General features: G+C 62.8%; 1 protein-coding gene across 2 annotated transcripts; it reads right to left on the reverse strand.

The window, feature by feature from the left end:
* Positions 1-229: 229 nt before the first annotated feature.
* On the reverse strand, positions 230-26,562 carry TPPP (tubulin polymerization promoting protein). 2 transcript variants are annotated; one of them, XM_086675101.1, is made up of 4 exons: positions 26,451-26,562; positions 14,129-14,449; positions 4,763-4,916; positions 230-4,593 (listed from the first exon to the last, which is right to left on the reverse strand). In XM_086675101.1, exons 2-4 carry the CDS (start codon positions 14,443-14,445, stop codon positions 4,399-4,401), a joined length of 666 nt encoding a protein of 221 aa, XP_086531227.1. In that variant the 5' UTR covers positions 14,446-14,449; positions 26,451-26,562; the 3' UTR covers positions 230-4,398. The 2 variants fall into 2 exon arrangements, with proteins under 2 accessions (XP_086531227.1, XP_086531219.1); XM_086675093.1 differs by lacking the exon at positions 26,451-26,562 and adding an exon at positions 25,540-25,806.
* Positions 26,563-27,381: the final 819 nt, after the last annotated feature.

Below are 27,381 nucleotides of genomic sequence, written 5' to 3' on the forward strand. Positions count from 1 at the left end.
GAGATTGGAACGAGCCTGGGACTACGAGGCAGGTGGCCTGGGGTCAGGCCAGGAGTCACCCCGTCTAAATGAGGAAGCAAAAGTCTCCTCCCTGCGGGGAGGTGACGTGAGACCCTGTGAGCTGTGGCTCCCGTCCCTCCCACAGCCCCTCCCACAGCCCGTCCGTGTTAGAGGTCAGCGCCTGTGTGTGACTGCTGGTGTAGGTGGTGCACCTGGAGGACAACAGATCCACATTTCAACACCTTTATTTATCACTTTACCAATTTGACACACAATGTTAACAGCGAACACAGGAGGAGCAGTATGCAGACAGACACGAGCCGTTTCGCTACAGGTTTGCAGGTCAGGCCTCGCAGGTCAGCTCTGACCGGGGACACCGTGCCTCACGCTCTGGGAGGGAGAGGAGGGCCACCCCGATCCCATACATATCCCTGGTTGAGTGCGGCTTTGAGACGCCAGCAGACGTGCCTTTCTGAGTCAGAACACCCAAGACGTCGACTCTACTCTTCACCATCACACTGATAAAGTGATACACTCAGGACTCCCTAATGGTAACAAAACAGTGTAAAAATATATTGCATATATATATAAATTTAATTCCCTTTCCTGAAAAAAACTTAGTACAAACTAGTAGTATACGATCCCTTTCAAGTTTCTTTTAAGTTGTGCGGGTTTCCTTTGTGTTTGGCTTGGTTTGGGTTTTCAAGAGTCTAGAGGGAGAGAAAAAAACCTCTCGAAGCTCAGGGTGGCCACTGCCCAGCCCACCTGGGGCCATGCCCTCCACATGCCCAGGGACAGAGGCCACACCCTGAACCACCAGGTTCCACAGTGTTCAGTAGTCAATCAGTGGAGGGGAGCTGTTCGGGGTCAGTGTTTTAAGGACATTCTAGCCTATTGGTAACTTCACAGTACAGCTGAATTGTCAACCTGGCCTGCACGGAACAGGTGACGACGGGGCGTCCCATGTGGCGTGGGCTGCGGGATGGGGGAGCAGCCCGCTTGTGTATGGAGAGAGCTGGGCTGGGTCCCCAGGGCAGGGCCAGCACATGCTTTTCCCGTAAAGGGCCAGATGGTAAAAATTTTAGGTGTCCCCTCCTACCACCACCACGCGACGTAGCGCAAAAGCAGCCACACGTCCTGCCCGACTGAGCACACGGGCACAGCTGGGCGCCAGAAAACTATTCACAGAGGCAGTCTGGGGTGGGGGCATGAGCCCGCTGCCGCAGGCCCTGTCCACCGAGCAGCCAGGGGGACGCCCGCGGCCTGTCCTGAGCGCCGAGCACGGGGACGCGGACGCAGAGCCACACCAACAGGAAGTGGTGCCCTCGAGCCGCCTGCGCGCACCGTTCCCCGGCTTCTCGCATCGGCTATGATTTTCATCTGCCGCAAACGTAGGACTGGGGACACTAGAGGTGTGAAAATACTCCAGTATAAATACATATCTTCTGCGATAACATCCTAAACTTACATGATTTGAACTTCATTTTGGCAAAGCTGACTGTTACCGCCGCCTAGTTGCCTATCCTATCACGTTAAATAGAAATAAATAAGTGTTCTGGTGTGATCAGTGTTAAGCATCCTCCTCCAGTTCTCCTGACACTCAGATGCTGCCAGCCCTGCCCTCCCTGGCAGAACGCGTCCTGTCTCCTCGTGCTGTGCGGTCTCTCACTCACACACAGACGCTGGATTTCTGGGTAACCGCGGTTAGTAGAAGCTAATTGGCATTGCATATAACATGCAGCAAAGACACACACCCTGCCTGTGTGTTCTCCGTGTTCAGACCCCGATGGAGGAGCATGCGTGTGCGTGCGTGTGCGGGGGCCACACACATGCGGCGACACGTTTAGCAGATGATTTTAAGCTGATGGAATGGAGAGCGCTGAAGTCTCGCAATGGAGTCTTTGCTACCTCCCCCTCCTTCCTGACTGAGGGAACGTCCAGGCTTTGGGGACGGGCGCCGTCCGAAGAGGCTTTGGGGTTGGGCAGGGGAGGCAGGGGAGACTGTAGCCCCTGTGTGGCCAACCGGACCTCCCTGCTGTGGGACGGGGTGGACCGCCAAGGGGTCCCATTCACAAACCCCACGGGAAGGTGCTGTGAGAACAGTCAGGAGCGCACTGGGAAACGCTGGTCACAAGTGAGCAGCTCAGCTCCACCAGCCCGCGGCGCTGGTGCCTTCCGCTAAGAAGAGGGCTGCTGTGGGGAGGGCGTGACAGCAGGGGTCCCCGTGGGCAGGCAGATGTGTGGTTTCTCTTGCTTAGACCCCAGTCTCCCAGGGTGGTCCTGGGGAGGCTGTTTTGCCTGGAGACTCCGCTCTGGCACAGAAGGTGGCCTCCTGGGGGTGAGGGGGGCTGAGAAGGGCCGGTGGAAGGGGGGCTATGCATTCCCGGTACAGGCTGTGGCACGGGGACCCTCGTCCCTCTGCTCACTGGGGCATGCACACTGTGGGAGCCAAGGTCCTGCTGGACTCCAGTGTCCACGCTGTGTCATGGCTGTGCTAGTGGGGACCCAGGTGTTTAACGGCAGGAGGCGGGGCCCCACCGCCTCAGACGGTGCTCCCCAACATGGTGCCCAAGAGGATCTGGGAGGAGGTCTTGTTTGTGATCTGCTCGTTGTTGAGAAACATTTGTCGTGTTCAGAGTCGCCTTCCAACATTTCCCACGACCTCCCCTTGCCTCCAGATCCTCACCGCGGTCCAGCCGGGGGTCCTGTGTCCTGCTTGCTTGTCCCTCCTCCAGCACTCAGTCCTCGGTTTCTCCACCTTCCCCCACCATGGGGTGGAGAGGCCCGGCCGGGCAGCTCAGGATCGCCAAGGTAGAAACTAGAGACTGCAGTGAGCACAGGTGACTCAAGGCCTGCAACCATCTCTGATTTTACGCACTGGGAAGTCTCAGAACCTCGGGAGGAAGCTGCTGGCGAGGCCCCACCGTGGGGGCGAGGGGGAGGACCACATCCCTTCAGAGGGGCCATGCTGGATGGGAGCTCGAGCCCCGAGCCCCACCGCACAGACGAGGGACCATCCCTAGCTCTAGCGACGATGGGCACAGAGAGGCGGGTGCGTGTGCCACCCCGGTGCCGGTCTATTTCAACCGCCTGTGCTGTGCGCCAGGGAGTACCCCCAACCAGCCAGCTGCCACGGACACAGAACAGTGGCCAGGGTGGACGGGCTCCAAGAAGCATATCCCTGAGGCTCCCGTGGGCTTTTCCCAGGACCAGTGCCAGGACCACACGGCCCCACCAGTCACTCGCCAGGCTTGGTGGCACTTCTGCAAGGGGACATGTCCCCATGAAGCCGCTGTGACAAGAGTCCCAATGCTCGGCTCCCCTGTCCAGACTCACGGAGAAACCAAATGCCAACAAATGCTGCTGGCCTCGGGGCCCTTTGTGGGCCTGCCTCTGTCGTGTGGTTTTCTGCATTTGCAGGGGTTGGGAGAGGTTAGGGAAGACTCATGCAGAGACTGAACCACGAACCTGAACAGCGAACAGGGAGCAGCCACGGGGACCCACAGCCCGGAGGCCCTGAGTGCAGAGTGGGGCCCCGGACAGAAGACAGCATCATGCCAGCAAAGCGACTGCACGGGAAGCCTCGGCCAGCAGGGTCTCCTGGCCTAGAGACACAAACGGCAGGAGAGAAAGGGGCAGAAACGGTATTCTGTCTTCGCTGACCCATTCTGGGAACAAATACGTTTCCAGTTTCTTCTTGGGAAAACACAATAAAGTGAACGGTCTTGTCCTTGGCTTCCATTTTGACAACTTCAGACTGTGTTCCTCTGGTCCACTGAGGAGCCCCTTCCACTGGCTCACCTTCCTCCGGCTCCACGACGTGTGTGCGTGTGTGTGTGTGTGCGAGCATGTGCGTATTGCAGGCACACACATGTGGGTATGTGTGAGTGTTTGTGCACATGCAAGCACCTGTCCCACCTCCCCACACCTTCATGATGTCCTGTTAGCAGCTCACTTCTGTCTTCTTGGTGCTGCTGGTTAGTGCGTTAGCTTGTGCTGCCCTCGAGGTTCCAGGGAGGGGTTTGCAGTTCAGCAGGTGGCCACCTTCTGACAGGGTCTGTCCCACTCACCCCTTGTGGCTCACTGGCCCCTTTAAAATGGCCTTTTCACCTGTAAGTCAGGTAGCTAGTGTGGTCTGGTCCCAGGAGACGCTCTGAAAAAGGCCGTTTGTCGTCGGCCAGCACTGGACGAGGCAGGTGTGTTAGAAACGGTCAGTGATTTCGGGGCCCCACCTGGGGGTCAGAGAGAAGCATGCCAGGCCCCAGGCAGGGGGAGGCCTGACTGCCACCCCTGAGGCCCCCCGGGGCCCCAGTCTTGATTTCTGCCCCAGGGAGCAAGGGAATGTAATGAAGTGTGAGGTGGCGCAGGCCCCCGCGGGAAGGGCTGCTCCTGGGCTGGCTACTTGCCACCCTGCACCTTCTGGTCATAGGTGCCCGCGTGCTTATAGCCCGGTACGTAGCCCGACTCATCCACCAGGTCCACACGGCCCGCCTTGCCCTTGCCCTTGCCGGATGGGTCGAAGCGTTCCTTGTGGGAGCCCGTGAACTTGGTCGTGTCCGTGAGCCGGGATACAGTGGGCGACGAGATGGCCTTCTGTAGAGGGAGAGAATGGGGCGCGCCCGTGTGAGCGCAAGGGGCCAAGTGAGCGCGTGAGGCCGTCGGCAGCTGGGTCAGCACACCCCCAGGGAGTAACACGTCCGCTGTCCCACCCCAGACCTCACGGGCTGCTGCCCTCCAGGGAGTCCCTGCTAGCCATGCTCACCGTCACCCCTGAGATGATGGGGGCCTTGCCCTCGATGAGCCTGTGCACCTCGCGGACGGCCTCCTCGCTGCTCTTGTCTTTGAATCTCTTCTTGGAGAGCTCTTCAAGCGCCTCCTTGAACTGCTCGAATGTGATGGTCCGGCAGGATTTCCCTCTGAGGGAGGAGAGCGCTCAGGGCCCGGGCCAGGGCCACTCCCCTCCGTAACTCACAGCCCCACCAAATAGTGCCCCCAGAACCTGCTGACATCCGGGGACCAGGTGATGTCAGGGGACCCCTTCCCAGGGACCTGGTGGCATCAGGAGACCCCTGCCCGGGGACCAGGTGACATTGGGGAAACCCTGGCCCTGCCCAGGGACCCGATGACATCGGGAGACTACCTCCCAGGGACCTGGTGACATCGGGGGACCCCTGCCCTTGTCTGGGCACCCAGTGACATCGGGGTAACCCTGCCCCCACCCAGGGACCAGTGACATCAGGGGATCCCCACCCAGGAAGCTGGTGGGGGCCCAGTGGCCTTGGGGAACACCCACCTCTCTCCCACAGCAGAAATCAAGTCTAACGTTAAAATACAGAATATGCCCCTCCCCCACCCTGGTGTGCACTGTTTATGCCCAACAGTCGGTCGCCATGGGCAACGGCAGCAAATATAAATTGTCTTGGAAAAAAGCTTAAAGGAACCACATCCTTTATGAACAACTGGACATTAAAACAAAGCTGTTGTCTGGGTCTAAAATGGGGCGTGTGTGGCATCCACTCAGAGCAGGAGGGAAAAAGTCAGGTCAAGACGCTCATCCCATCTGAACCACACAGAGGCCGAATCCTGCCTGGGGCCACCGTGGCCCGACGTCCCTGTCATCACACGGGGACGGGGTCGGGAGGCCGCCTCGCCGATACGCCCAGCAAGGTGGTCCCAGGGCCCGTCCCTCCTCCCAGGACCCCCACTGCCCCCACCTGAAAGCCGCCTGCCTAAGGGGCACAAGGGGGCTAGGGGCAGATGCAGCCCTATTCGTTCCCTGCCGCAGGCCACTCACAAAATTTCAGGAAGGTTCTAAACTGTGCACGTTTTATAATTTTTACTAAAAACCATTTTTCCCACTTTGGATCTCTCCTGCTAATCCATGGAGTGAGTTGTCAGGGTTTTAGAACAAGAGGTCCTGTGGGGGCAGCTCCTTGCCATGCAGGGACACCCTGTGGGTGCAGAGGCCTGAGTGGGACAGCCCTGCACATGTCCACGAGCAGACGGCCCAGAACAGCCACAATAACCACGAAGGCACAGGGACAGACCCACACGAGGGTTTCCACGCAAGAGCAAAGAAAGGCAGCTCAGCAGAGAAAGGGCCGTCTCGAAACAGCTGGTGCTGGTACAGCGGGGACCCAGCCCTGTCCTGTGCCTCGAAGTGCCTACAGAGACTCACTCAAAACGGGCCATCGTCCTAAGTTCAGCACAAAGCCTAGAACTATAAACTTCTGGAAGAATACCTAAGAGAAAAACTTTGTGACCTCGGGTGAAGCAAAGATTTCTTAGAAACAACACCAAAAAAGTCCATAAAAGAAACAAGGAATTGGAATGCACCGAAATTTAAAACCCCACGCCCTTGAAAAGATGCTGTTCCGAGGAATACGAAACGAGCCACAGATGGGGAGAAAACACGTGCAAACAGACACCTGAAAGAGAAAGTTTTTCAAACTTAACAGGGAGGATCCCACATAGAAAACGGGGCAAATACCCGAACCGGACACTGTCCAGGAAGACCCCTGGGTGGCCAGGGCAGAGTACACAAAGCGCCACCCCACATGGCGAGTCCTACCGGGCCGGACGGCCAGCGTGGCTGAAGCCGGTGAAATGGCCGCACCGGGAGGATGTGGTCAGCCAGGCACTCCGACGTGGCGTCCACCCGGGGAGGCGGTTGGGCAGTTACGGCTCTGAGCCCCCACGTCTGGGCTCGACGCAGGACAGACGCACCGCAGTCCCACGGGAACCACGTAGTCAGGTGTCCTTCAGCAGTGAACAGCTGGACACCACACGCAGGGACTCAGAGGCACTTGACGTGCCCGTCGGAAGACACAGGACACAGCCCGCAGTCGGGGAGTGGGGCTGGGAAGCCCGAGCCCCCACGGGGCCTGCACTCAGCACAAACGCCCCTTCTGTCCTCGGGTGCTGTTCCCGACCACGACCGCACAGCAGGGGCTGGTGGCCTGGCGGGTGCAGGGATTCCTCAGACCCAGTGGTGGGCAGTGGGCTCTGCCCCCGCAGCAGTTGGTCTCGACCCCCCCCCCCCCCCGCAAGCCTCTGGGGAAACCTTCCTGGGCAGCGAGGTTCTCACAGCAGCCGCCCCGCACGGAGATCCCTGCCCTGCTGCCGGGCCAAGGCCCTGTTTGTTTGTCCTGGGCCGTCAAAGGCACTCCTATCTCCTATTCACGCCCTGCCCGGGTGGCATGTGGATGCCAGGCCTGACGGCCAGCCCCGGGACTGGCCGCCGGAGCACGCAGCCCTCTCTGGGCACCGCGGCACCAGGCGCCACCAGTGTGAGTCACTTGAGCTGGGGGTGGGGGGGAAGGCTGACGGGGGCTCCCATCAGAGGGCCACATTCAGAGCTGGTGGACACGGGCCTAAGGCCGACTCTCCCGCTCCACCTGGCCGGGCCGGGTGTCCCCAAGTGTCCCCACCGTGACTGCCCAGCAGGGAGTTCTCCCCAGGGGACCCGGCACCCTGCTGCAGAGAGCCATGCGCAGCAAGTTCTAGAATGACAATGCCCGTCTCTTCCCCAGAGACACTGATCACATTACACTGCTCTCTGGACACAGAGTGAGCCTGTTCTCCAGAGTCCACAGAACTGGAGGGTGTCCCCACCCTGAAACCCCCTCTCCCGGCTCTAGGCCGGGCTGGCCCGTGCCCTGCCTGCAGGCCCGCCCAGCAGGAATGGGGTCACTGATCACACACAAGGCCCCATGAGCTGGGGTTTCACTTTGCTTCCGAAGCCCTGTGTCCCCCAGGCCTCCAGACCCAACTCAGGGTGGGCAGGGGGCTGAACCCTGCCAGTGCCAAAGGTCACCCGGGGACACTGGGGCTGGCGGGGGCCAGGGCAGCCCTCCAGAGACAGGCGTATGTCCCTCCAGGGCCAACAGCAGGAAGGCTCCCGGGCTTTGGGCCAAAACGTGCCAGCACCTCCATGATTCAGGACCGATGGCACTCCCAGGGACACCTCTCCAAGAGGTGGGAGGCAGCATGCTGGGTCATTATGGAGAACTTGCTGCTCGGGTGGGAGGAAGCTACTGGCCCCCCGTTCCCCCCCCCCCACCCGCAGCAAAGCCAGGGCCCTGGGAGACCTGTCCAGAGGGCAGCCTGGCTGGCCAGGGTGACAGCGCAGGCAGGAAGTGGGGTGTCGAGGGGCCACTTAAGGCTCTGATGAGGCTCAGTGAGAAGGAGGGGCCTGTGGGGAATTCCTTTGGGCTGGCAGGAGTGGGGGGCTCCTGGGGGAGCTGTCATTGTGGCTGTGACGTAGCGGTGCCCTCACGTCATGCCTGACCTGGGGCAGCTCCCAGGCCAGACGAGTGGCTCCAACTGCACGCTGTGCCCAAGGAGGACCGCTGGTGGGGCGCCTGGGGGGCTCTGTCGGTCAAGTGTCTGACTTCAGCTCAGGTCATGGTCTCAACGGTACACGAGTCCGAGCCCGGGTTTCGGGCTCTGTGCTGACAGCTCGGAGCCTGCTACCGACCCTCTGTCCTCTCTCTCTGCCCCTCCCCTGCGTTCGCTTGCTCTCGCTCTCTCTTAAAAAAAATAAACAACAAAAAAAGGAGGACCAGTTGCAGCCAGACCTTCCTGGCAGACAGCGGCCGCCCTGCTCCTGCCCAGGGCTCCCCAGTGCTGCTGACCAACCCGCCTATCAGGGCCCGGGCACAACCATGATGCTGTGGGTCTGTAGGGGCCGCGGGGAGGCCCCGATCTGCCTGAAGGGGCAGTTGTGGCCCCGACTCTTCCCCGCCAAGTAGGTAAAAGCCACCCTAGCGTGCTTGCTTCATGCAGGAGCCTGGGGCTGGGCTTGCCCTGTGAGGGGCAGGGGCGGGGTCCCTGGGGGCTCCAGCCACCACCCCCCCGCCCACAACCTGCACCCCTAATTGCCATCGTGGCTATGGCAGGGGATGGGCTATGAAACAGACCCACTGAGGTCACTGAAACCATTTCTGAGCATTTGGGGAAGGTCACCTTAAAAGGACAAAAGGTATGCTGAGACCCAGCATCCACATCAACCCAGCGAGGGGCCAAGGGCCAGCAACTCCCTGATTCCAGACACACCAGGCTGCCCACCGCGGAGGCCCTGCATGGCCTCGGGCCAGGAGAGGGCCCCCACAGAGAAGGCCTCAGCCACGTGGCCATCCTGACCCCGCCGCTGACCCCGAATGCCCACGCTCGCTTGCCCCCCGCCTGGACAGTGTGGGCCCTGGGCAGACCCGGCACAGGGGAGCCCCCGTCCCTGGTGTCTCTGGGATGTGCCCGCACGCACGGGGCCCTGCCAACCTCACCCGGACCTCCCGTGGACGCCCCCGCCCCACAATCGTGGTGGACCGGCGGCGGGCAGCATCTGGACTGTGTTCTGTGGGGAAGGCTCAGCTCTGTTATTCCCGCTTCCTGCCTCGGACAAGTCCCACCACGTCCGGGCCGTGGCCATGTCCCGGCCGGGGCCACGGGGTGTGTGGCAAGAATGGAGCCGGTCAGTGGCCGACAGGCCCCAGGGAGCCCCGCCAAGGTGCTTCTTCCTAACCTGAGACCCAGACGCCGGCATCATGTTGCAGGAAACACGGCCCCTCACTGAACACACAGCAACCCCAAAATAGGCGCGCGCAGGGGCCAGGAGGCCGCCCTCTGCCCCCCTCAGGCCGGGCCCTCCACCTGCACCCCACGCGAGCACACGGGCAGAACGAGGGGACGCTGTCGTCCGGGCTCCCCACGCGGGGCTGTCAGGGTGCTATTCGTGCTGGGCACACAGAGTCTGGATGAATTAGTATTTCAGACCCACCGAGGTCTGCCCCTCGGGGCGGAGAGGGTGCCAGAAGGCTTTGTCTTGGTAACAATAGCGTTCAATCGAGACCTGGAGTGGAGCTGCGAGAAATTTGTTTAAAATTTAACACATAGTAACATCAAAACAAACAAGCGCTGCCGTGGCAACAGGACCTAAACAAAGCCTGCAGATACCCGGGCTGGCGCCACCGCCCGCAGAGCCATGGCAACCGCCTGCAAACAGAGCGGGATCTCCTCCACCAGTCTGCGGCTGTGGCTCCGCATCCGTGGCTCCCACGAGGCGAGGACGCTTCTGCCACGGCTGCCACCTGGAACAAGTGTGACCCCAGACCCCATCGATCAGGACGTGCACGTCCCGCCCAAGACCACCCTCGTCACAAGGCCAGATAAAAGCAGATCCAGACGGTCTCCTCGGGACCTCCCAGCGTCCTCTAACCCTGCAGCCTTCCCTTGGGACCCCACGACCCCGCCCGGGACACCATCCGCCTCCCCTTCCGGGGACAAGGCACGATGCCCCTGCCACACCCTTCCAAGGTGACCAGCAAGCCTACCCGGGCACGGGCCCTGCCCGCACCTGCCCCCTTGTAGGGGCCCCAGTGGCCACCACAGGCCCATGTGACTGCGTTGTGACCACAACCCCTTGCTGGGCTGGGGCCCCCCACTGCCCACCCATCAGACGACTCCCCCCCCCCCGCCCCCCCCCGCCGATGCGAGCCGGGGCAGAGACGCCAGGGGGGTCCCAGGGAGCCCTGGGCTCTGCGATGTGGAGCCCTCTGTGCCCAGGGGCCGGGGGCCGAGCCTTGGCCCCAAGCTTCTGAGCGGCTGACGCCCTGCCTCCTGGGACGGGGACTGCAACCAGATGGGGTTCCCTTGCGGGTGCTCACACCAGGGCCCGCGTCCCACTCCCTGGGTGGCGGGCTGCCCACGCCTCCTGCACGCAGGAGGGCACCCATCCTCGGAGTGAGCCACCTCCCCACCCCCGGGGGTGTGGAGAGCCTGAGTTCTACCTGTGAGCACACATGCCTGCGTACGTGCACACATGTGTCCTGGGAGCCGTGTGCGTGTATGTGCTTCTGTGCACACGAGTGTGGGCTGTGAGTGCGTGTGTGCATATATGTGCAAATGCCTGTGCGCAGTAGCGTGGAGGCAACTTTCTGTGACAGGAATGAAAGGTGACGGAAGGAAGGGCTGCCATCACCCGTCCTGACAGTTCGACGTCTGGGCCGGCGCCGAGGGTGTGGGACCCCTGGCGTGTTACCGGCTGTGCCTTCCCCGCCCTGTTGAAACCCTCCCCGAGGGACACGGCTCTGAGGTTCCTCTGCTCCCGGGCCTGCCCATGTCTCCTGGATGCGTGTGGTTTCCCAAGGTCAGTGCTGAAGGCCTGAAGATACACCCAGGGGAGAAATGGGGGCCATGCTGGGCCTCATCGGGGTTCCTGCCCCCCAGCTCAGGACACGTGGGCCCCCTGGGGCTCCTGCTGACCCCACCCCAGCAGTGTGAGCACACGGTAAACACGGCTGCCCTCCTGTCCCTCCCGCTTGGGGTGCCGGAGCACGGCTGCACCGCTGAACCGCTGAACAAGTGCTAGAGACACCTTCGGAGGCAGCCGCGGGCTCCCGTCTGGCCCTGGGGGTCGGCCAACAGCGGCACCACATGCCCGAGACCGGCTGGCCGTGGCAACCGTCCACGGGAACCACACCACAGATCTGGCTCGTGTTTCTTAGCGAGGAGAGCAGGCCAGCACCCCCCCCCCCCACCACCCCCTCGGCAGAGGACACAGCACCTCGGGCTGGAACCCGGTCCCTGGTGATGATAGCATCTCCAGAGTCAGGTATCAGTCCCCTTGGTCACAACCCCGGGGGCCACAGGGACGGCAAACGTGCAGACCCCCAGGTGGGGACACAGAGGGCTGGTCCCTGCCAGCTGCCAGACTGCCATCCTGGGCAGTGGGTAGGGGCAGGCTCCGTGTGGCTCCCTGGTCCCCAAAGGTCCTGAAGCCCCCAACCCGGAGACACGGGGGAAAGAACCAAGATGCGGCCCCTCCCCGGGGGCCCCTCCCCGGTGGACGCCAAGTAGGAACACTTTAGCACCTTCTGGGCCGAGGTGGCCCGCCCCTGCCCCTCTTGGGAATGTCCTTGACCCTGAGGCCACACTTCCCAGAGGCTCCCAGAGTCTGGCCCCTGCTCTGTGGGGGTGACCCTGGGGATCAGGCAGACCCAGCTGAGGAGCGCACAGCTTTTCATCTCCAGGGGGCAGCTTGTAGCCGAGGAGGGACTAGAAGATGCCCCAAGGACACAGCAAGAGAGGGCGGGAACCCGCGCCCCAGGTGCGTGGGGGTTCAGGTGGGCTGGGCCTCTGTGAGGAGGTGGGACGGCACAAGTCAGGGTCCAGCAGGTCTGCGAGCAGGGCGGCGATGGGCAGGGGTCAGCCCCGAGGCTCAGGCCGAGGTCAGTGTGACAAAGTGACCAGAAGACCCAGCACACCCCAGAGGGGAGGTCCCACGCAGCCGAACCCCACACGGACACTGAAGTCCAAGACGCGTGGAGGAGGGTGGGACCAGAGCGCCCAGCCAGGCACAGAGGGGGTGGGCAGACAGGGCGGGGTCAGAAGGGGGCACAGATCAGAGCAACAGAGGTGAGCGGGGGCAGAGGCGGGGGGCTCATCTGTCTACACCGGCTCCTCCACCGGGCTATCTCCTCAGCCTCCACAGGTGGGAGGTGCGGGGCCCGGGGGGTGGGGGGGCACAGGCGACGCCGTGTGGACACCCAGTCAGAGGAGCGGTCCGTCTGCTGGACAGCGGTCCAGGTTCGGGGACCAGGGCCCTCAGGCCCCAGGGCTCTACAGACCAGGGAGCCGATGAGGGACCCAGGAGGTCTGGAGCGCGCACCTGCCCTCCGCCCGGGGCCCTGCCCCACAGACACTGCGCAGGTCAGCGGGCGGAGGGGCGGGGACACCGGGCCTCTGGGGGTTCTGGCCCACAGTGTCGGCAGAACATCTCCGGGGCTCCCAGGGCGTCACCTGGCCCTGGTGATGGAATGTCTACCTGGGACCCCAAACCAACCACAGAGCACCTCCCGCCCTGCACCCCGCCTTCCCCTCCTCCTCCTCCCCCTGCACCCTGCCTTCTCCTTCTCCTCCCCCTGCACCCCACTTTCACCTTCTCCTCCCCCTGCACCCCGCCTTCCCCTCCTCCTCCTCACCCTGCACCCTGCCTTTTCCTCCTCCTCCTCCCCCTGCACCCCACCTTCCCCCTCTCCTCCTCCCCCTGCACCCCGCCTTCCCCTCCTCCTCCTCCCCCTGCCTTCACCTTCTCCTCCTCCCCCTGCACCCCACCTTTCCCTCCTCATCCCCCCTGCACCCCAGCCCTGTCCCTTCCCCTCTGACCCTGGGCCTTGGGAGTGGAGTGCTCACTAGAATCCCTTTCCGTCAGCTGTGGTCCCCTTGGGGCCTCTGCCCGGACCCTGAATTCTGACTGGTTCCTCCTCTGGCACCAAGTCCCCTCCACCTGGTGAGTGATCTGGGTCCTAAGGGTTGGTTTTCTCGTGGGGCAGCTCTACCCTCCTGCAACCTCCCAGCTCTGGAGGAGAAGGCTGCCCCCTTGGTCGGTGGTCACTGTGAGGACAGGCACCAGTGTTTGCCCAGGAAAGCAGGCAGACCTCCCTGGATAGACACGCCATGTCTGGTGACACGGAGTCACAGCCGCTGGGGGGACACAGGGAGGAAACCATCCACCGCTGAATGTACAGGGAGGGCACAGGGCCGTCCCAGGAAACGTGCCCAGGTCACGGGGACGTGCAGCTAAGGCATCACAGTAACTGAGATAGACACGTGTCAGAAAGAAGCTATTTTCCCACAAGTGTGACCTACACCGAGATCGCTCGACGCCAGGCAGCCTTGGGCGCGCTGTGACATTTCTCGGGTGGGTCCTCAGGTTTGGAGGGCGGGAGGCGGGGGAGGGTGTCCTCGGGCCGCAGAAGCGCCCAGAGGGACGGGGAAGGCACGTAACCACGCCTGACGCTCTCTCCAGCATCCAGGAGGAAGGACACGCGCACGCGTGCAGGAAGCACACGGGCTCGCTGCTCACAGCCACCGAGTCCGCGGCGATGACGCTGCATCACAGTTCGGGTGTGAACACCTCCCCAGGCTCGAGGGTGCGAGGCACCTGTCACGCCCGAGGGGCAGGCTTCTCAGCTCTGCCGCCAGCTCCAGGGACCCCCGCCAGCCCCGGCCAAATCCTGGGCATCTTATCCGGAGAAGGGACGGGTCAGGGGCACTGGCACACCCCTCACTGCCAGCTGAACACAACGCCCACCGGGAGTCCCGAGTGCGAGGCCTGGGGGGCACTTACTTGATTTTGCTGAAGACGATGTCCACGTCAGTGACGGTCACATTCTTCCCATCGATGACCTGGCAATCCTTGCACAGCTTCGACCAGTTCTTGCCGTGCATCTCCCGCCCGGTGGCCCTGGTGTCCCCGTGCACGGCAAAGCGCCGGAAAGCCTCCTCCAGGGCGCTGAGCTCTGGGGCCGCAGCGGCCGCCCCTTCGCCGGCACCTTCTGTCTCCAGTGACAGCCTCTTGGCCGCTCTGTCCTTTGCGGAGTCCCCTGGGGACTTGGGGGGTGTCTTGTTGGCGGCCTTGGCGGCCTTGGCCTTGCTGTCAGCCATGTTGCTAGAAGAGGAAGGGGAGAAAGGGGTCACCACGCTTCTACAGAGCCATGCGTAGGGCAGGAGGCCGGCCGCCCATGTCACAGTGGGCACCCAGGATGGGGCAGGCCCCTCGGGCATCAAGCTACTGCCAGGCACTCTGCCCCTCCCAGCGCTGGCCCCCGCCAGGCGCCCGGTGGTTGGATGAGGGCTGTCCCCAAACAAAGTCCACGGGGAGGCGCCCCATCCGGCCTCCTGTGGGCTCGGCGCCCCTCCTGTCACTCCCCTCCTGGCCACTGTGTCATTGTCTCCTTCCTGGGCCACATCTGCTTGACTCTCCAGAATGACATCCTCCCAAGGGACCTGCCGGTGATGGGGAGGGAGACCCAGAACCGTGGGCTGCGGACCTAGTGCAGGCACATGGCGGGAGCGGGAGTGTGGCAGACGTGGCCCCAGGGTGGGGACCACATGTGGGGCCCCTCATCAGGAGCCCAGCGGAGGCTGCCCTGCCCTATCCACGGGTCTCTGCCTTCGTGGGGCACCTGATCCCCAAGGCCGGTGGGTCCCTGTGGGGCCCCCTCCCTGTGTCACGGCCAGCGGCCCAGACGGGAGCCTGAGGTGTCCAAGCCCCACCGAGGTGTGTGACCGAGCCCCCAGAAGTCGCTTCCCAGGGGAGCAGTGGGTGGCCGTCCGTGCCCCAGGGGGCTCGGCAAGAGCAGAGTGCCCCCAGGGCACACGCAGAGTCCTGAGCGGCAAGCATGTGGTGAGTCCTCAGTTCAGTGAGCGTCCCCTCCCAGTCTGGGCTGGGGGCCCTGGCCGGCCCAGAGGAAGCCAGGACGGGCACCTGAGGCCGGGGTCACCCATGCCCACCCGGTCAGCAAAGCCAGTGCAGGTCTGGACTGACGGCTCTCGAGGCCACCCATGCCCTCTCCTCCAGGCGGCCCCCTGTGGATGCACAGGGAGCAGACCCTCTAGGCTCCCGCAGGCCCACCCGGGGACGGGAACCCGGCGCCTGCCTTGGCAGTGCCTGCCCTCAGAGGGACCCACAGCAGAGGCCGGGTGACACCCAGTTACTTCCAGTGTTATCGCTGACCCCATTTCTCTGTCTGAAAAAGGAGCTTCTTAGGGCGGAGGGAGGAGGAGTCACAGGCGTTCTGCGTGTCCTTTCCCATCCTTTGATAAATCCACATGCTATATGACGAGATAATGACACGATTAGTTTGTAAAAGCCCGAGAGCTCTAGCAGAGGCTTCCTGGAATACCGAGCTGTCGAGAGAGGCCCGTCTGTGCCGACGATGGCAGCCCGGACCTGCGGGCACGGGTCTCCTGGTCACCCGAGGAGAGCCCTTACCTTGCAGGACACAAATCAGCACACAGTGGGGGTGGAGGCCCCTCACGTGTGACCAGGTACGACCAGGGATGCCCAGGGATCACTCTGGCTGGCCAGAGACCTGGCGGTCCGAATGCCCTGCCCGCTCCCTCCATGTGAGGACTTCCCCCAGCTCAGGACCGCCCCAAGAGTTCCCTACACCCCCACGACCCCCCCCCCGTGAAACCCTTGAGTCTCTCTCCTTGCCCTCACCTGCTTTCCTGAAAAAAACCCAGACTGTTTGGGGATGTGTAAGAATCAGGGTGGGGAGGGGGGGAAGTGAGGAGGGGGAGGAAGTGAGTGCAGGGGGGTGGGGAGGAAGTGAGGAGGGGGAGGAAGTGAGTGCAGGGGGGTGGGGAGGAAGTGAGGAGGGGGAGGAAGTGAGTGCAGGGGGGTGGGGAGGAAGTGAGGAGGGGGAGGAAGTGAGTGCAGGGGGGTGGGGAGGAAGTGAGTGCAGGGGGGTGGGGAGGAAGTGAGGAGGGGGAAGAAGTGAGTGCAGGGGGGTGGGGAGGAAGTGAGGAGGGGGAAGAAGTGAGTGCAGGGGGGTGGGGAGGAAGTGAGGAGGGGGAAGAAGTGAGTGCAGGGGGGTGGGGAGGAAGTGAGGAGGGGGAAGAAGTGAGTGCTGGGGGGTGGGGAGGAAGTGAGGAGGGGGAAGAAGTGAGTGCAGGGGGGTGGGGAGGAAGTGAGGAGGGGGAGGAAGTGAGTGCAGGGGGGTGGGGAGGAAGTGAGGAGGGGGAGGAAGTGAGTGCAGGGGGGTGGGGAGGAAGTGAGGAGGGGGAGGAAGTGAGTGCAGGGGGGTGGGGAGGAAGTGAGGAGGGGGAGGAAGTGAGCGCAGGGGGGTGGGGAGGAAGTGAGTGCAGGGGGGTGGAGAGGAAGTGAGGAGGGGGAGGAAGTGAGCGCAGGGGGGTGGGGAGGAAGTGAGGAGGGGGAAGAAGTGAGTGCAGGGGGGTGGGGAGGAAGCGAGCGCAGGGGGGTGGAGAGGAAGTGAGGAGGGGGAGGAAGCACCCAGGTCTCACGTGAGCCATCCCCCTGGGCCAGAAGGGTCAGCAGCAGGGAGCTGATAAACACCCACACTGGGTGTGGGGAGACTGTGTTACTGGATTTGCATTTTCAAAGAAGGGCCTCGAGAGGCCCTGCCAAGGTGGAATAGGGACGGGGGGGGGGGGGGGGGGGGGGGGGGGGGGGGGGGGGGGGGGGCCGGAGGGCAGCCCCTGCCAGCGGGCCCCGTACAGACCTGGATGGGCCTGAGCCCCAGTGTGTGCCAGACAGGGATCATCCCGCCACCGGGAAAGGCTGTCTCTCAGACGCCATGTGGTCTCCTCGGCCCCCACCCCCCGGGAGCCATCGAGGCCCCAAAGAGGCACCAGGCCAAGGCCCCTATTTCCAAAATGAGTCGGGCCCCAATTCAGAAGGACTCTCCCTGGCAACCTCCTTAAGCCTCGGCTGCCTAAAGCGAAACTTACAGAAAAGGTGACACAGGACAGACCCCGACAGACCACTGTCATCTGCCACACGGACATCAGCACACAGAATTCCTGACCAGGAATTCCCTGACCTGGAATTCCCTGTTAGTGATGTTCCTGCAACAGAAGCAGGTGTGTCTGTGAGCAGGAGCAGGTGTCTGTGAGCAGGCTCTGTGGAAGAGCTGCACTTACACTTGAATCAGAGACCAGGGATGGCGTGCAGAGTGGGGTAAGGTGGGGGCCGGCAGGACGCCTGTGTCTGGGAATCTGGACAGGCCGCAGGGAAGCCAGAGCTCACCCAGACCCCTGTCCCCCAGTCCTCCACATGCTGCTGGCTTCTGTCACTCTTCCCGGGGACTGCATGAGCCCCTCCTCTGGCCCCATCTCCCCGGGAACCTCTGGCCTGGAGGTGAGCAGCCTCCCAGAGACCCTGTCTGAGAAACGCCAGCCCCTCCTCCCGCCCACCTGCCCCTGGGCCCCCGCTCTGAGATGGGGGGGAGCCCACCAGTGTGACCCCAAGTGCCCCAGCACACTCCCGGGCTCTGTCCTGACTCCTGGAACTCCACGTTGGTGTCCCTGAAGGAGCCAGGTCCTGCCCAGCTGGCACCCCGGTGTCCTGAGCTGGCCTCCCCGTGCTGCTGGGGTGCGGTGTGAGTCCAGGCCCCCGAAACAGGGGGAACCGGTGTCCTCCTCGGGGACACCCTGCAGCCACAAAACCAGAAGAGGCGGATATTCTTTGCAAAATAACAGGGCTGGAGTGTCCCGAAGCCTTGGAACCTAGAGCGTTCCCTGGAGAATTCCCTATTTGCGTGCAGGGGCAGGGACACAGGCCTGCGGGCCTGTGTGGGGGCTGCTCGCCCCGCCAAGCCCCTTGGCTCCCAGAAGTGCCCGCCCACGAAAGGCAGGATCTTGTTCAGGGTTCTTGCCTTAACCTCTTCCGCTAAAGGCACAGCACCAGCCCCTCTGGGTGCAGCGGGGTCTGCACGGGACACACTGTGTTGCAAGTGGAATTGAGAACCGGGCTCTGGGCCCCTGAGGGACACCACAGGCCCTGTAGGGGGATAGGGCTCCTGGGGGCGGGCGCATCACAGGGAAGCTCCTGGAAGCCACTCTGGCTCTCCCTGAGGCCCTGCTCGGTGTCCCCGCTGTTCACTCCCACATATCCCGGATCTTGACACCTGGGCCCAGGCCAGCGACAGCTCTAGGTGCTGAAGCCCCGGGGATGGTCGCTGGGCCCACCGACGGGACGCCGGGGCCCAGGGTCCAGACCGAGAACCCATTTCTGTGCCAGAACCCTCGAGGGACCTGGCCACACAAGCGTAAAGCGGGATCCTGCTCAGACCTCATGGGCGGCCAGGAGCGCAGCTGGGGATGGGGGCTGACCCAAGGAAACCAGGAGGAGGCCGTGGGAGGCACCTTACCGGATGCCACCAGGCTCTCAGCGACAACGCGGAGACGGCGAACAAAAGGCGCAGACAGAAGAGAACGACAACATGAGACACGCTCCTTGCCCCTCTGAGGCTTCCAGGCAGACCCTGTGGGATGCGGCGGGCAGAGGCACCGAGGTCCCCGGGCTGGCCCTTTCCAGAACACTTCATGTGGCTTGCCTCCCTGCTCTCCACCTTCTGAGCCCACCTGGAGGCTCAGGCCCCGGCATCAGGGTCTAGAGGTGCATCGCCCTGGCTGCTGCCCCTGGGGGAACAAAGGCACTCGTGCCCGCTGAGGGCCGCTCCAGGCGGTGAGAGCCTCCCGGGGCCACTCCTCCCCGCTGAGGGCCGCTCCAAGCGGTGAGAGCCTCCCGGGCAGACAAAGCAGGCTTTCTGAGTTGCGCATTCCCGAGAAACACTGGGGCAGCCAGGAATCCCACCCTCCACAGGACACAGCCCCAGTGAGAGAGCTGGCGTGACCTGGGCTGCGTGAGCAGGATACGGCTCAGGTCCCAGATCCCGTAGCCTGAGGCCACCGGCCCCGACAGGTCCCCCGGGGCCAGGCTGTCCAGGCCCTGAGGCCAGGCCATCGTGTGTTCCCAGTCAGAAGACCAAACTGAGTTCTCTCCAATGGAAAAACACGAGCAGAGCACCAAGCTCGTGTCTTGTCTGTGTCCCCGAACATCCCGGGGCCATGGACCTGTCCTGCACTGTCCCGCAGCAAGGTTGCCTTGGGAGCCCCAGCCTCTGACCTGGGGAGCTGCTGCCCAGCTGGTGGGTCAGGCTTAGGGGCAGCCAGCACAGGGGGGCCAGGCTGGACGGGGCTGGGGGGCCGGGAGGGACGGGGCTGGGGGCTGGGCAGCCAGCACAGGGGGGCCAGGACAAGCTGTGTGCTCTCCAAAAGGTGACCTTGTGGGGCAGAAGCCTTTCCGGTAAGGGAGACTGAGGAAGGCAGGGCACCTTCAAACCCCACCTACCCCTTGAGGACCTCTGGGTGGCTCTCCCCAGCCCCTTAACAGCGGGACATTCTCCTCTCACCACGAAGCCAGGGATTTCGGGGGGACCCACTTCCCTCAGAGAGTTTCATAGAGAATCCAAAGCCACAGCTCACCAGGAGTGTGAAGGAGACCATGTCTGCATGTGGATCTCAGAAAATGAAGGCTGTGGGGGCCAAGGGGCAGCCCCAAAGGGCACCACGGCACACCCCCAATCCCGAAAGAGGGCCTCAGAACCAAGGAGAGCAGAGTGGCGTGGGAGGGTGGCCCCCGGGCACCAGCAGGGACAGAGAAGGGGGCTCAGCCCACCTGGGCCCTCTGGGGTCTCCGAGACGGCTGCCCAGGCCCACACTAGCCCGTGGCTCACCGTCTGGGCCACGGGTTCTCTAAGACCTGTCCTGAGATGCTCTGCCCACAAGTCCCAGCCACGACACGGGAAGCACTGAAGCCCTGAGTGTGCGGGTGCTGCGTTTCCCACACTTTATACTCTGGTCTTGGTGGGCTGAGCCGGAGGGAGACTTGAGGCTCCCGGACAGATGTCCCCGGGCAGGTGGCGCCCTACGGGTTGGATGAGGACACAGGTGGAAACTTCCAGCCGCTCAGTCACCCAGCGCCTGGCCCCACAAGTGCCCGGCCAGGGGTCTCTGTCAGCGCCTGCAGGCAGCCTGAGGGCAAGTGGAGGGGGCTGAGAGGCGGCCCCGAGAAACGAACGGCCACATCCTAACCCCCAGAACTGTGAATGTGACCTTGTTTGGAGAAAGGGTCTTTGCGGGCATCATCAAGCTGAAGATACCAAGGCGAGGTCTGATTTGCCTGGCGGCCCTGAACCCAATGACAAGTGCTCTTGGAAGCAGACACACAGACATGGGGGAGGCCACGTGATGACAGAGCCACAGCCTTGGAACCCCGGGAGCTGGAAGAGGCAGGAAGGACCCTCCCCAAGACCCTCCGGAGGGAGAGAGATCCCCCGGCCCCCGGCCCCAAGCCTCTGGCCCCAGCACTGAGAGAGGATAAACTTCTGTGTGTTAAGTCACCGTTTTGTGGCTCTTTGTCACAGCCACCTCGGAGCACTCAGGGGACCAGAGAGACCAGAGGAGGAGCGTCCCCCACAGATAACAGTGCGTGGAGGAGAGAAGCCAGGGGCCGTGGCCCAGAGGGCCCAGAGGATCAGGCGGGGCCGGGTTCCAAAGGCCCCTGGAGGACAGGCTCCCAGTACAGGACAGCCATATGACACCTGCCTGCTGGGATCCCTGCTCTGGCCTCAAGTTGCAGGCACTGGGCACAGGAAGAGGCGGCTCACACAGCCTGTTGCTTTAGGAAAGGCTTAAAGCCCATGCTGGGGCAGTGGCCAGTGGGGGGCGGGGGTGGGGGGTGGGGGGTCCTACACAGCCCTGCTGCAGGGGCGAGGCGGCCAGGTCCCGGCCTCGGTGGGAGCCAGAGTCACTCCACACCGCAGGCAGACCTGAGGAGCTGCCCATGGATACAAAAACTGTCCTTCGCAATCCTAAACAAAACATTAACCAACGGAATCCCGTCAGAGATAAAAAGGATCAACACTTTGCAGTCAAGTTGGAGCCGGGCCGGGAATGTGGCTAAATGTGAGAGTCACACTAATGCCACCGTCATAAACGCAGGGAGAGCATCTGACGGAAGTCAGCATCTATGCATCATGCGAATTCTTAGTAAATCGAAAAAAGAGGAAAACTCCTTAATCCGAGAAAAAGGGCCACCTGCAAAAAAACTGAAAAAAGCCGCCACACTTGAAATATTGAAAGCGTTTGTTTTTAAGTTGGGGCAAGTACTGTATTCCCCATGTCAGTACAGAAAGACAAGAAAAGGAAATGAAGATATAAAAATTGTTAGGGAAAAAAACTCATCATCTGCAGCTTCTAGGGTTGTGCACACACCAAACCCAAAGGGATCCCAGGACGATTATTAGAACCAGTAAGTGAGTCTAGTGGTGTTTCTGGATACGTGGTCAACACACAAAAGGCCATTTCGTTTCTGCGTAACAGCAAAGATGCACAGTAAAAAGCATTTAGAAACGCAACATTTAAAATATGAAGAAACACAAGTTCCTAGGAACACCGCTCACAGAGGACGCACAGACAGTCAACACAGAAAACTTGGCCACTGAAGGAAACGAAAGGCCTAAATGATGACGTTATGAACATGGGTTGGAATCTACGTACAGAAAGATGTCAACTGTCCTTAAATTCGACCACAGGCTTAACTTAATCTGGATAAAAACTCCGACAGCTTTTGTGTCTAGTGTCTAGACGCACTGAGCTGACATATGTGGGAGAAGGGCTGTGAATACACAGCGATCTTAAAAGAAAGACAAGATTTGCTCCGTGGGCATGGAGACTCGAGAGAAAGGTCTGGAAGCAAAGACAGCACCAATGGGACAGAACCACCAACGGGAGGGACGCCAGAGCCCAAACACATGCGCACACATGTGTGACAAGGTGGCCCTGCAGAAAAAGGGAGGAGCACATTTTCAGTAAATGGCAGATGCAGGGGAGACGGGGCGTCGACACCACCCTTCAGGCGCTCCGAGGACTGAAGTAGGAGAGGCAAAATCCTCGCGAAGGTGAGGGCTGAGGGTATCTGACGTCCTGGGGATAGAGAAAGATCCACTGCACAAGCCTCAGAAATCGCTGCCCTTAAAGGAAACCATTCTAGGATGGCAGCAGGCTGAAATCAAGAACTTCTGTTCATCAATAAATATCACCGATGGAGAGAAAAGGGAAGCCACGGGGTAGGAGAAGATACAAATGTGGGCTTGTCTCCAGAACCCGTAAAGGACCCTACAACTCGATGAGAAAAAGGCAGCAAGTCCAGAGAAGCAGGCAGGGGCCCCTGCCGGGCTGGAAGGCCCAGTGGGGCAGGGCCTGCGGGGTGTCAGGAGAACGGAGCCTCAGACCCCGAGGACGCGGGGGACAGCTGACCAAGCAGCAGGACTCAGAACCGGGGCGCAGCGGGCGGCGCGGCCGAGGGGGGGCCGTCCACCCACAGACGTGCGACCTGCTGCCACGGAAAGGGTGCAGCGAGTCCCGAGGGAGCAGGCCAGGGGCCGTCAAAGGCCGAGGGGCACAGGGCCAGGGGACCCAGGGGCTGCCACAACTGGTCCTCCGAAGCACCGAGAAGAGGGGCCACCCTAGAGCGTCTCCCACCCACCAGCTCCCGCCCCTCAAGCCAGGGGCACTTCCCCAGCTGGCTGGACCGTGGGACACAGCCACACGACAAAGAACCAGGCTCCCCTGTTCCCTCGAGGGACAGGCAAACGTTCTGGAGAGACCCCACACAGAGACAGGGGAGCCTCGTGCCAGTCACTCAACCCAGACTCAACTAAGCAGGGCAGCCTCGGGTGGTCCTGTCTGGCCAGCAGACCCCTAGCCGAGGTCCGGGGATGGGGACCACTGTCCGTGCCAAGCCCTGCTGGCTGGCAGAGTCATGAGCAAAAGCAAACGGGGTCACTGTCTTAAAGCCCTGGTTTGGGGACAGTCTGTCCTACGGCATTAAATGACTGGAGCGGGGTCGAGGGTCAGTGAGTGCACGAAGCACGTACACCTGGATGGAGAAGGAGGGTGTGGGCGGGCTTTCTACAGACAGCTTGTGACGCAGGGTCGCAGGCACACTCGGGGAGCACCTGACTTAATCCGACTTAACGTCGGTTCTGGGCCCAGACCCACACCTGCACCGCACGCCCCACCCCCCCACTCACCTGGCGCCCCCCCCCCCCGCCCCCGCCCCATGCAGGTGAGACAGCGGGGCATGTGGGGACTGCACGAGGTCACCCGGGGGCGCCGGCTGCTGGGTGTTGTCCCCATTGCAGCGGGGCTTCCCAGGTAAAGGCCACCTGGCAGGTGCTCAGCAGACATGCAATCACACAGGTGTGACAGGGAGAGGTCTGGGGAAACGTGGCTCAGGGCAGGAGGTCACACGGAGCCCACGCGGCGGCGCCGCACTTATGCCAAGAGAACCAGAGACACAGGCACCCTGGGGACATGCTGGAGACCTGCAGGGACATGTGGGGACACACAGGGACACACGCTGGGGACACATGGGTGCGCCCCACCACAGAGGCAGCAGGAGGAGTGGAAAAGGCTCCAGGGGGTTTTAACGTCTAGGCTTCAGCAAAGGGAAGAACCCATCATTCCTCACCACAAACCTCATTAAAATCAAGAAAAAGTCGGTGTGCACGTGCTCCTCCCAGGACCGGCCGGCAGGTCCCGCTGCTGAGAGAAGCGAGGGCTGGGGGCGCGGGCGGGGAAGGCAGAAAACTGTCACTGCCTTACTCTCCGTGCAAGACTTTGGACTCTTCACCAAAGAAGGTCCTGTGTTTGGACGCTAAATTACACCTCCCGGCTGACGGCCGTCCTGTGCTATTGCACAGTTCCAGGGAACAAGGAGCCTGGGAACAGACCGACACCCCACATCAGATGAGAGCTGGGGAGGAGGGAGGGGCAGCCCCCCGCACAGGCCGCTCCTGGGGCTCACACAGGGCCGCACCCTCACCCGAGGCCCCAGCAGGGCCAACCCCGCACCCCGCACTCTCCGCTGCCGCAAAGGGTCCCCCTGAAGACGCACCGCACTGCCGAGGGCAGACACCAGGGCTCCGTCCCCACCCAGAAAGGCTGGAGACCACGTCTGAGCCCCAGGTGCAGGTGCGCTCCATCCCCCCACCCCCTTGAGGCAAGGCTGCTGCTTACACACAGGGGAGTGTCTGCCAGGTCCAGGGTCTGAGGGCTCAGGGGCACACGCCCCGCCCCCACCGCCCTCCAGCGGGAGCCACTCTGAGCCCACAGAGGACCTGACACTTCAAGGTGCAGCAGGGCCCTTGCCTCATGGTCCCAAGATCCCCAGACGTGCCCCTCCTGCCTCACCAGCAACATCACCAGCTATAAATAGGCCTGGCTTCCAGGCAGCGCAGCCTCTCCCAGAGGAAGCTTTTCATTCTCGGTCTCTCCTGCCGGGAGCACTCTGCGGCCCTGAGGACCGTCTGGCTGCTAAAAGCCTTCTCTGCATCCTCAAGCAGTGATGAGTGATTTAATTTTCTTTAAATTCTCCTGTGATTTACACATTTTCCACCATGAGTATTTATAACCTCGTATACGGTTTTACCAGTTATTTACTGAGACTTCAAAGGATTCGGGAAGAGGAGCCAAACAGCACCAGGGAGATAAGAATACAGCCAAGAGAGCTTCCCATGATCTCCATCACTTCATCCTTCCGGACTCACGGAGAGGGATTTTCTAATGTAGCACTGAAGTTATGGTACCTTTCTGACTCACGGAACCCTCTGGAAATCAGGAAAGCGGCAGACCCTTCCCCCAGGAGAATGCACATACCCTCCTACCGCAGGCAATTTGCAGACAAATTCACCAGCACCCCTCCCCCCAGAACCCTCGAGGAGCCCTGTGATTTGGACCATGTGACGGGAACAGTGGCTGGTACCAGAGACGGGGTCACAGAACCCAGCTTAATTAAGGCCTCGGTCAAGCCGCTGTCTCGCTGCCCCACCCCCATTTCCTGCCTGTTCCAAGCTCTCTCCCCATCACTCCAAGCCCCTGTGGTCCCAGGGCACTCGGGATCCAGGTTGGCCTTTACCAATCACCATCTAGGAGTGCCGGGCTGCCCTGTTTTGTGCAGAGCTCCCCCTGCCCCCCCCCACCTCCATTGGGTCCTCCCTGAGAGGCTGGCCATGGGGAGTCAGGACAGGCCTGCAGAGTGGGACATGGGAGCTGGGTCCTTTATCCAGCATCCCCGAGACCCTGCCGAGACCCTGCCGGTATCCAAAAAATGCCAGGTAAATTAACCACTAAATACGCAGATAGATGGCCACACTGTCAGCTTACCCTAAACGGTGTCTCATCTTCAGAGACACCAAACGCCTGTCGAAATAGTCATGAGCAGAGTGGCAGGAATGGATTTTCTCCCCAGCTCATTTCAAGGCTGCATTTGCGTAACTGAAACCGCAGAATAAAGGGTTTCTCTGGTCCTGCTGCACAGGTGGGGCACTGCTCCCCAGAGGTGTGTGAGCAAACCTGCTGGCAGCCGATCTCTTCATCCTGACTGCCGGGTTCTGTGCTCACAGGCGATAAGAGAACGTGACACCCTCCGGGGGAGGCTGCTGGAGTCTCACACTGTGCGGCTGACACTGTCACCTGGCGTGATAATGGTGACGCAAATGCGGCCGGAGAGGGGCCTGGGACCCCGAGGGGGCGGCGCGGTCTCTGCCTAGGGACCACGCTCACTCTGGGCCCTCTGCGTGGCCCCGGGTCTCCTGGAATTGGGGCTGCAGGGCACTGGCTTCATTTCACACCCTCTACGCCCTAATCCCCTTCGGTCTTGCCACCCCAGGCCTGGGCGTCCGCGTAGCGGGACGTGGGGAGGCGGCAGCGGCGGCGGCGGCGGGGAAAGGGGCTGCCGGGGGGGGGGGGGGCGGCTTCGTCGCGTGAAGCGCTGCCGCCCAGACAGGCCCAGCGCCTCATCCGGGGCCCACGCACCAACCACCTGTCCCTTGCAGCGAGGTCGCCCCCGCCCGCGCCCCTCGAGCCCCCGGACCCACGCCCCCGACGCAGCCCCCGGGGGCCTCAGCGCGCAGCACCGACCGCCAGGCAGCCCAGGGCCGGGGATGGGGGCGCAGGGACGCAGGGGGCCGCAGCCAGGAGGAGGCGCGGCGGGCGCAGGTGGCAGGCGCGGCGGACCAGGGCGGGGTGGGTGGTCCTGCGTCCAGCGCCCCGGACCGAGCTCTGCGGACGCTTACCTCGGAGATGCGGCCACTGCAGCGGGCGCCTCCGCGACTCGGCCGCGCGCGACCGGGTGTCCGGCGAGCGCCCGCGCCCCCGCCGCCCCGGGCCCGCCAGCCCCGCCCCGCGCGCCCCGACGGCCCGCCCCCGGCCCGCCCCGCCCCGCGCGCTCATTGGCCCGCCCCGCCCCGCGCGCTCATTGGCCCGCCCCCGGCCCACCCCGCCCCGCGCGCTCATTGGCCCGCCCCCGGCCCTGCCACACCCCCGGCCCCTCCCGGCCCGGGGAGCGCGCGGGGCGCACGGAGGCCGGCGGCGACGCGGCTCTGCCTTACAAGGCCGGCGCGGCGCAGGGGCGTGGGAACCCCGCAGGGGAGGCGAGCCGGGGGCGATGGGCTAGGGGCGGCCGCACCTGGCCCTCCGGGACCTCGGGAGGCCCGCCCGCATCCCCGCGGCCGACAGCACGCGAGCGGACGGGCCTGCGGGGAGGGGCGGGGGGACGGCGGGGCCCTGCCCTCTCCGCGGAGACTCGGGCCGACGAGAAGGCCCAATGTGGAGTGGGGTCGGGATCGGGGGTGCGGGCTGGAACCTCACGGAGGGGGCGCAGGGAGGGCCGGCGGGGAATGGGCCTCGTCCGGGAGATTGGGAGCAGCCGGAACGTGCAGCCGCGCCTGGGTGCGGTCAGGCTGTGCTGGGCCCCGGTGCAGCCGGAGCCGCCCTCCCAGGGACAAGCAGCGGCTGCATCCCCAGCGCAGCCTGGAGACCCTGTTCTCTTCCTGCGCTCTGGAGACCCTGTTCTTCCTGCGCTCGAGGTGGGCCCGTCCTGCCTACCTGCGCACGCAGATCCGGAAATCTTCCAAAGTCTCCTTCTCTTTTCTGGGTGAGGCCCGCAGCCCTTCCCCTCCAGGCTGGCCCCACTTGCTTAGTGCTGGAGCTTGGGGTGCAAGGGCC

Source organism: Puma concolor, chromosome A1 (genome assembly GCF_028749965.1).
Source record: "Puma concolor isolate L17-30 chromosome A1, mPumCon1.1.hap2, whole genome shotgun sequence".
Lineage (NCBI taxonomy): Eukaryota > Metazoa > Chordata > Mammalia > Carnivora > Felidae > Puma > Puma concolor.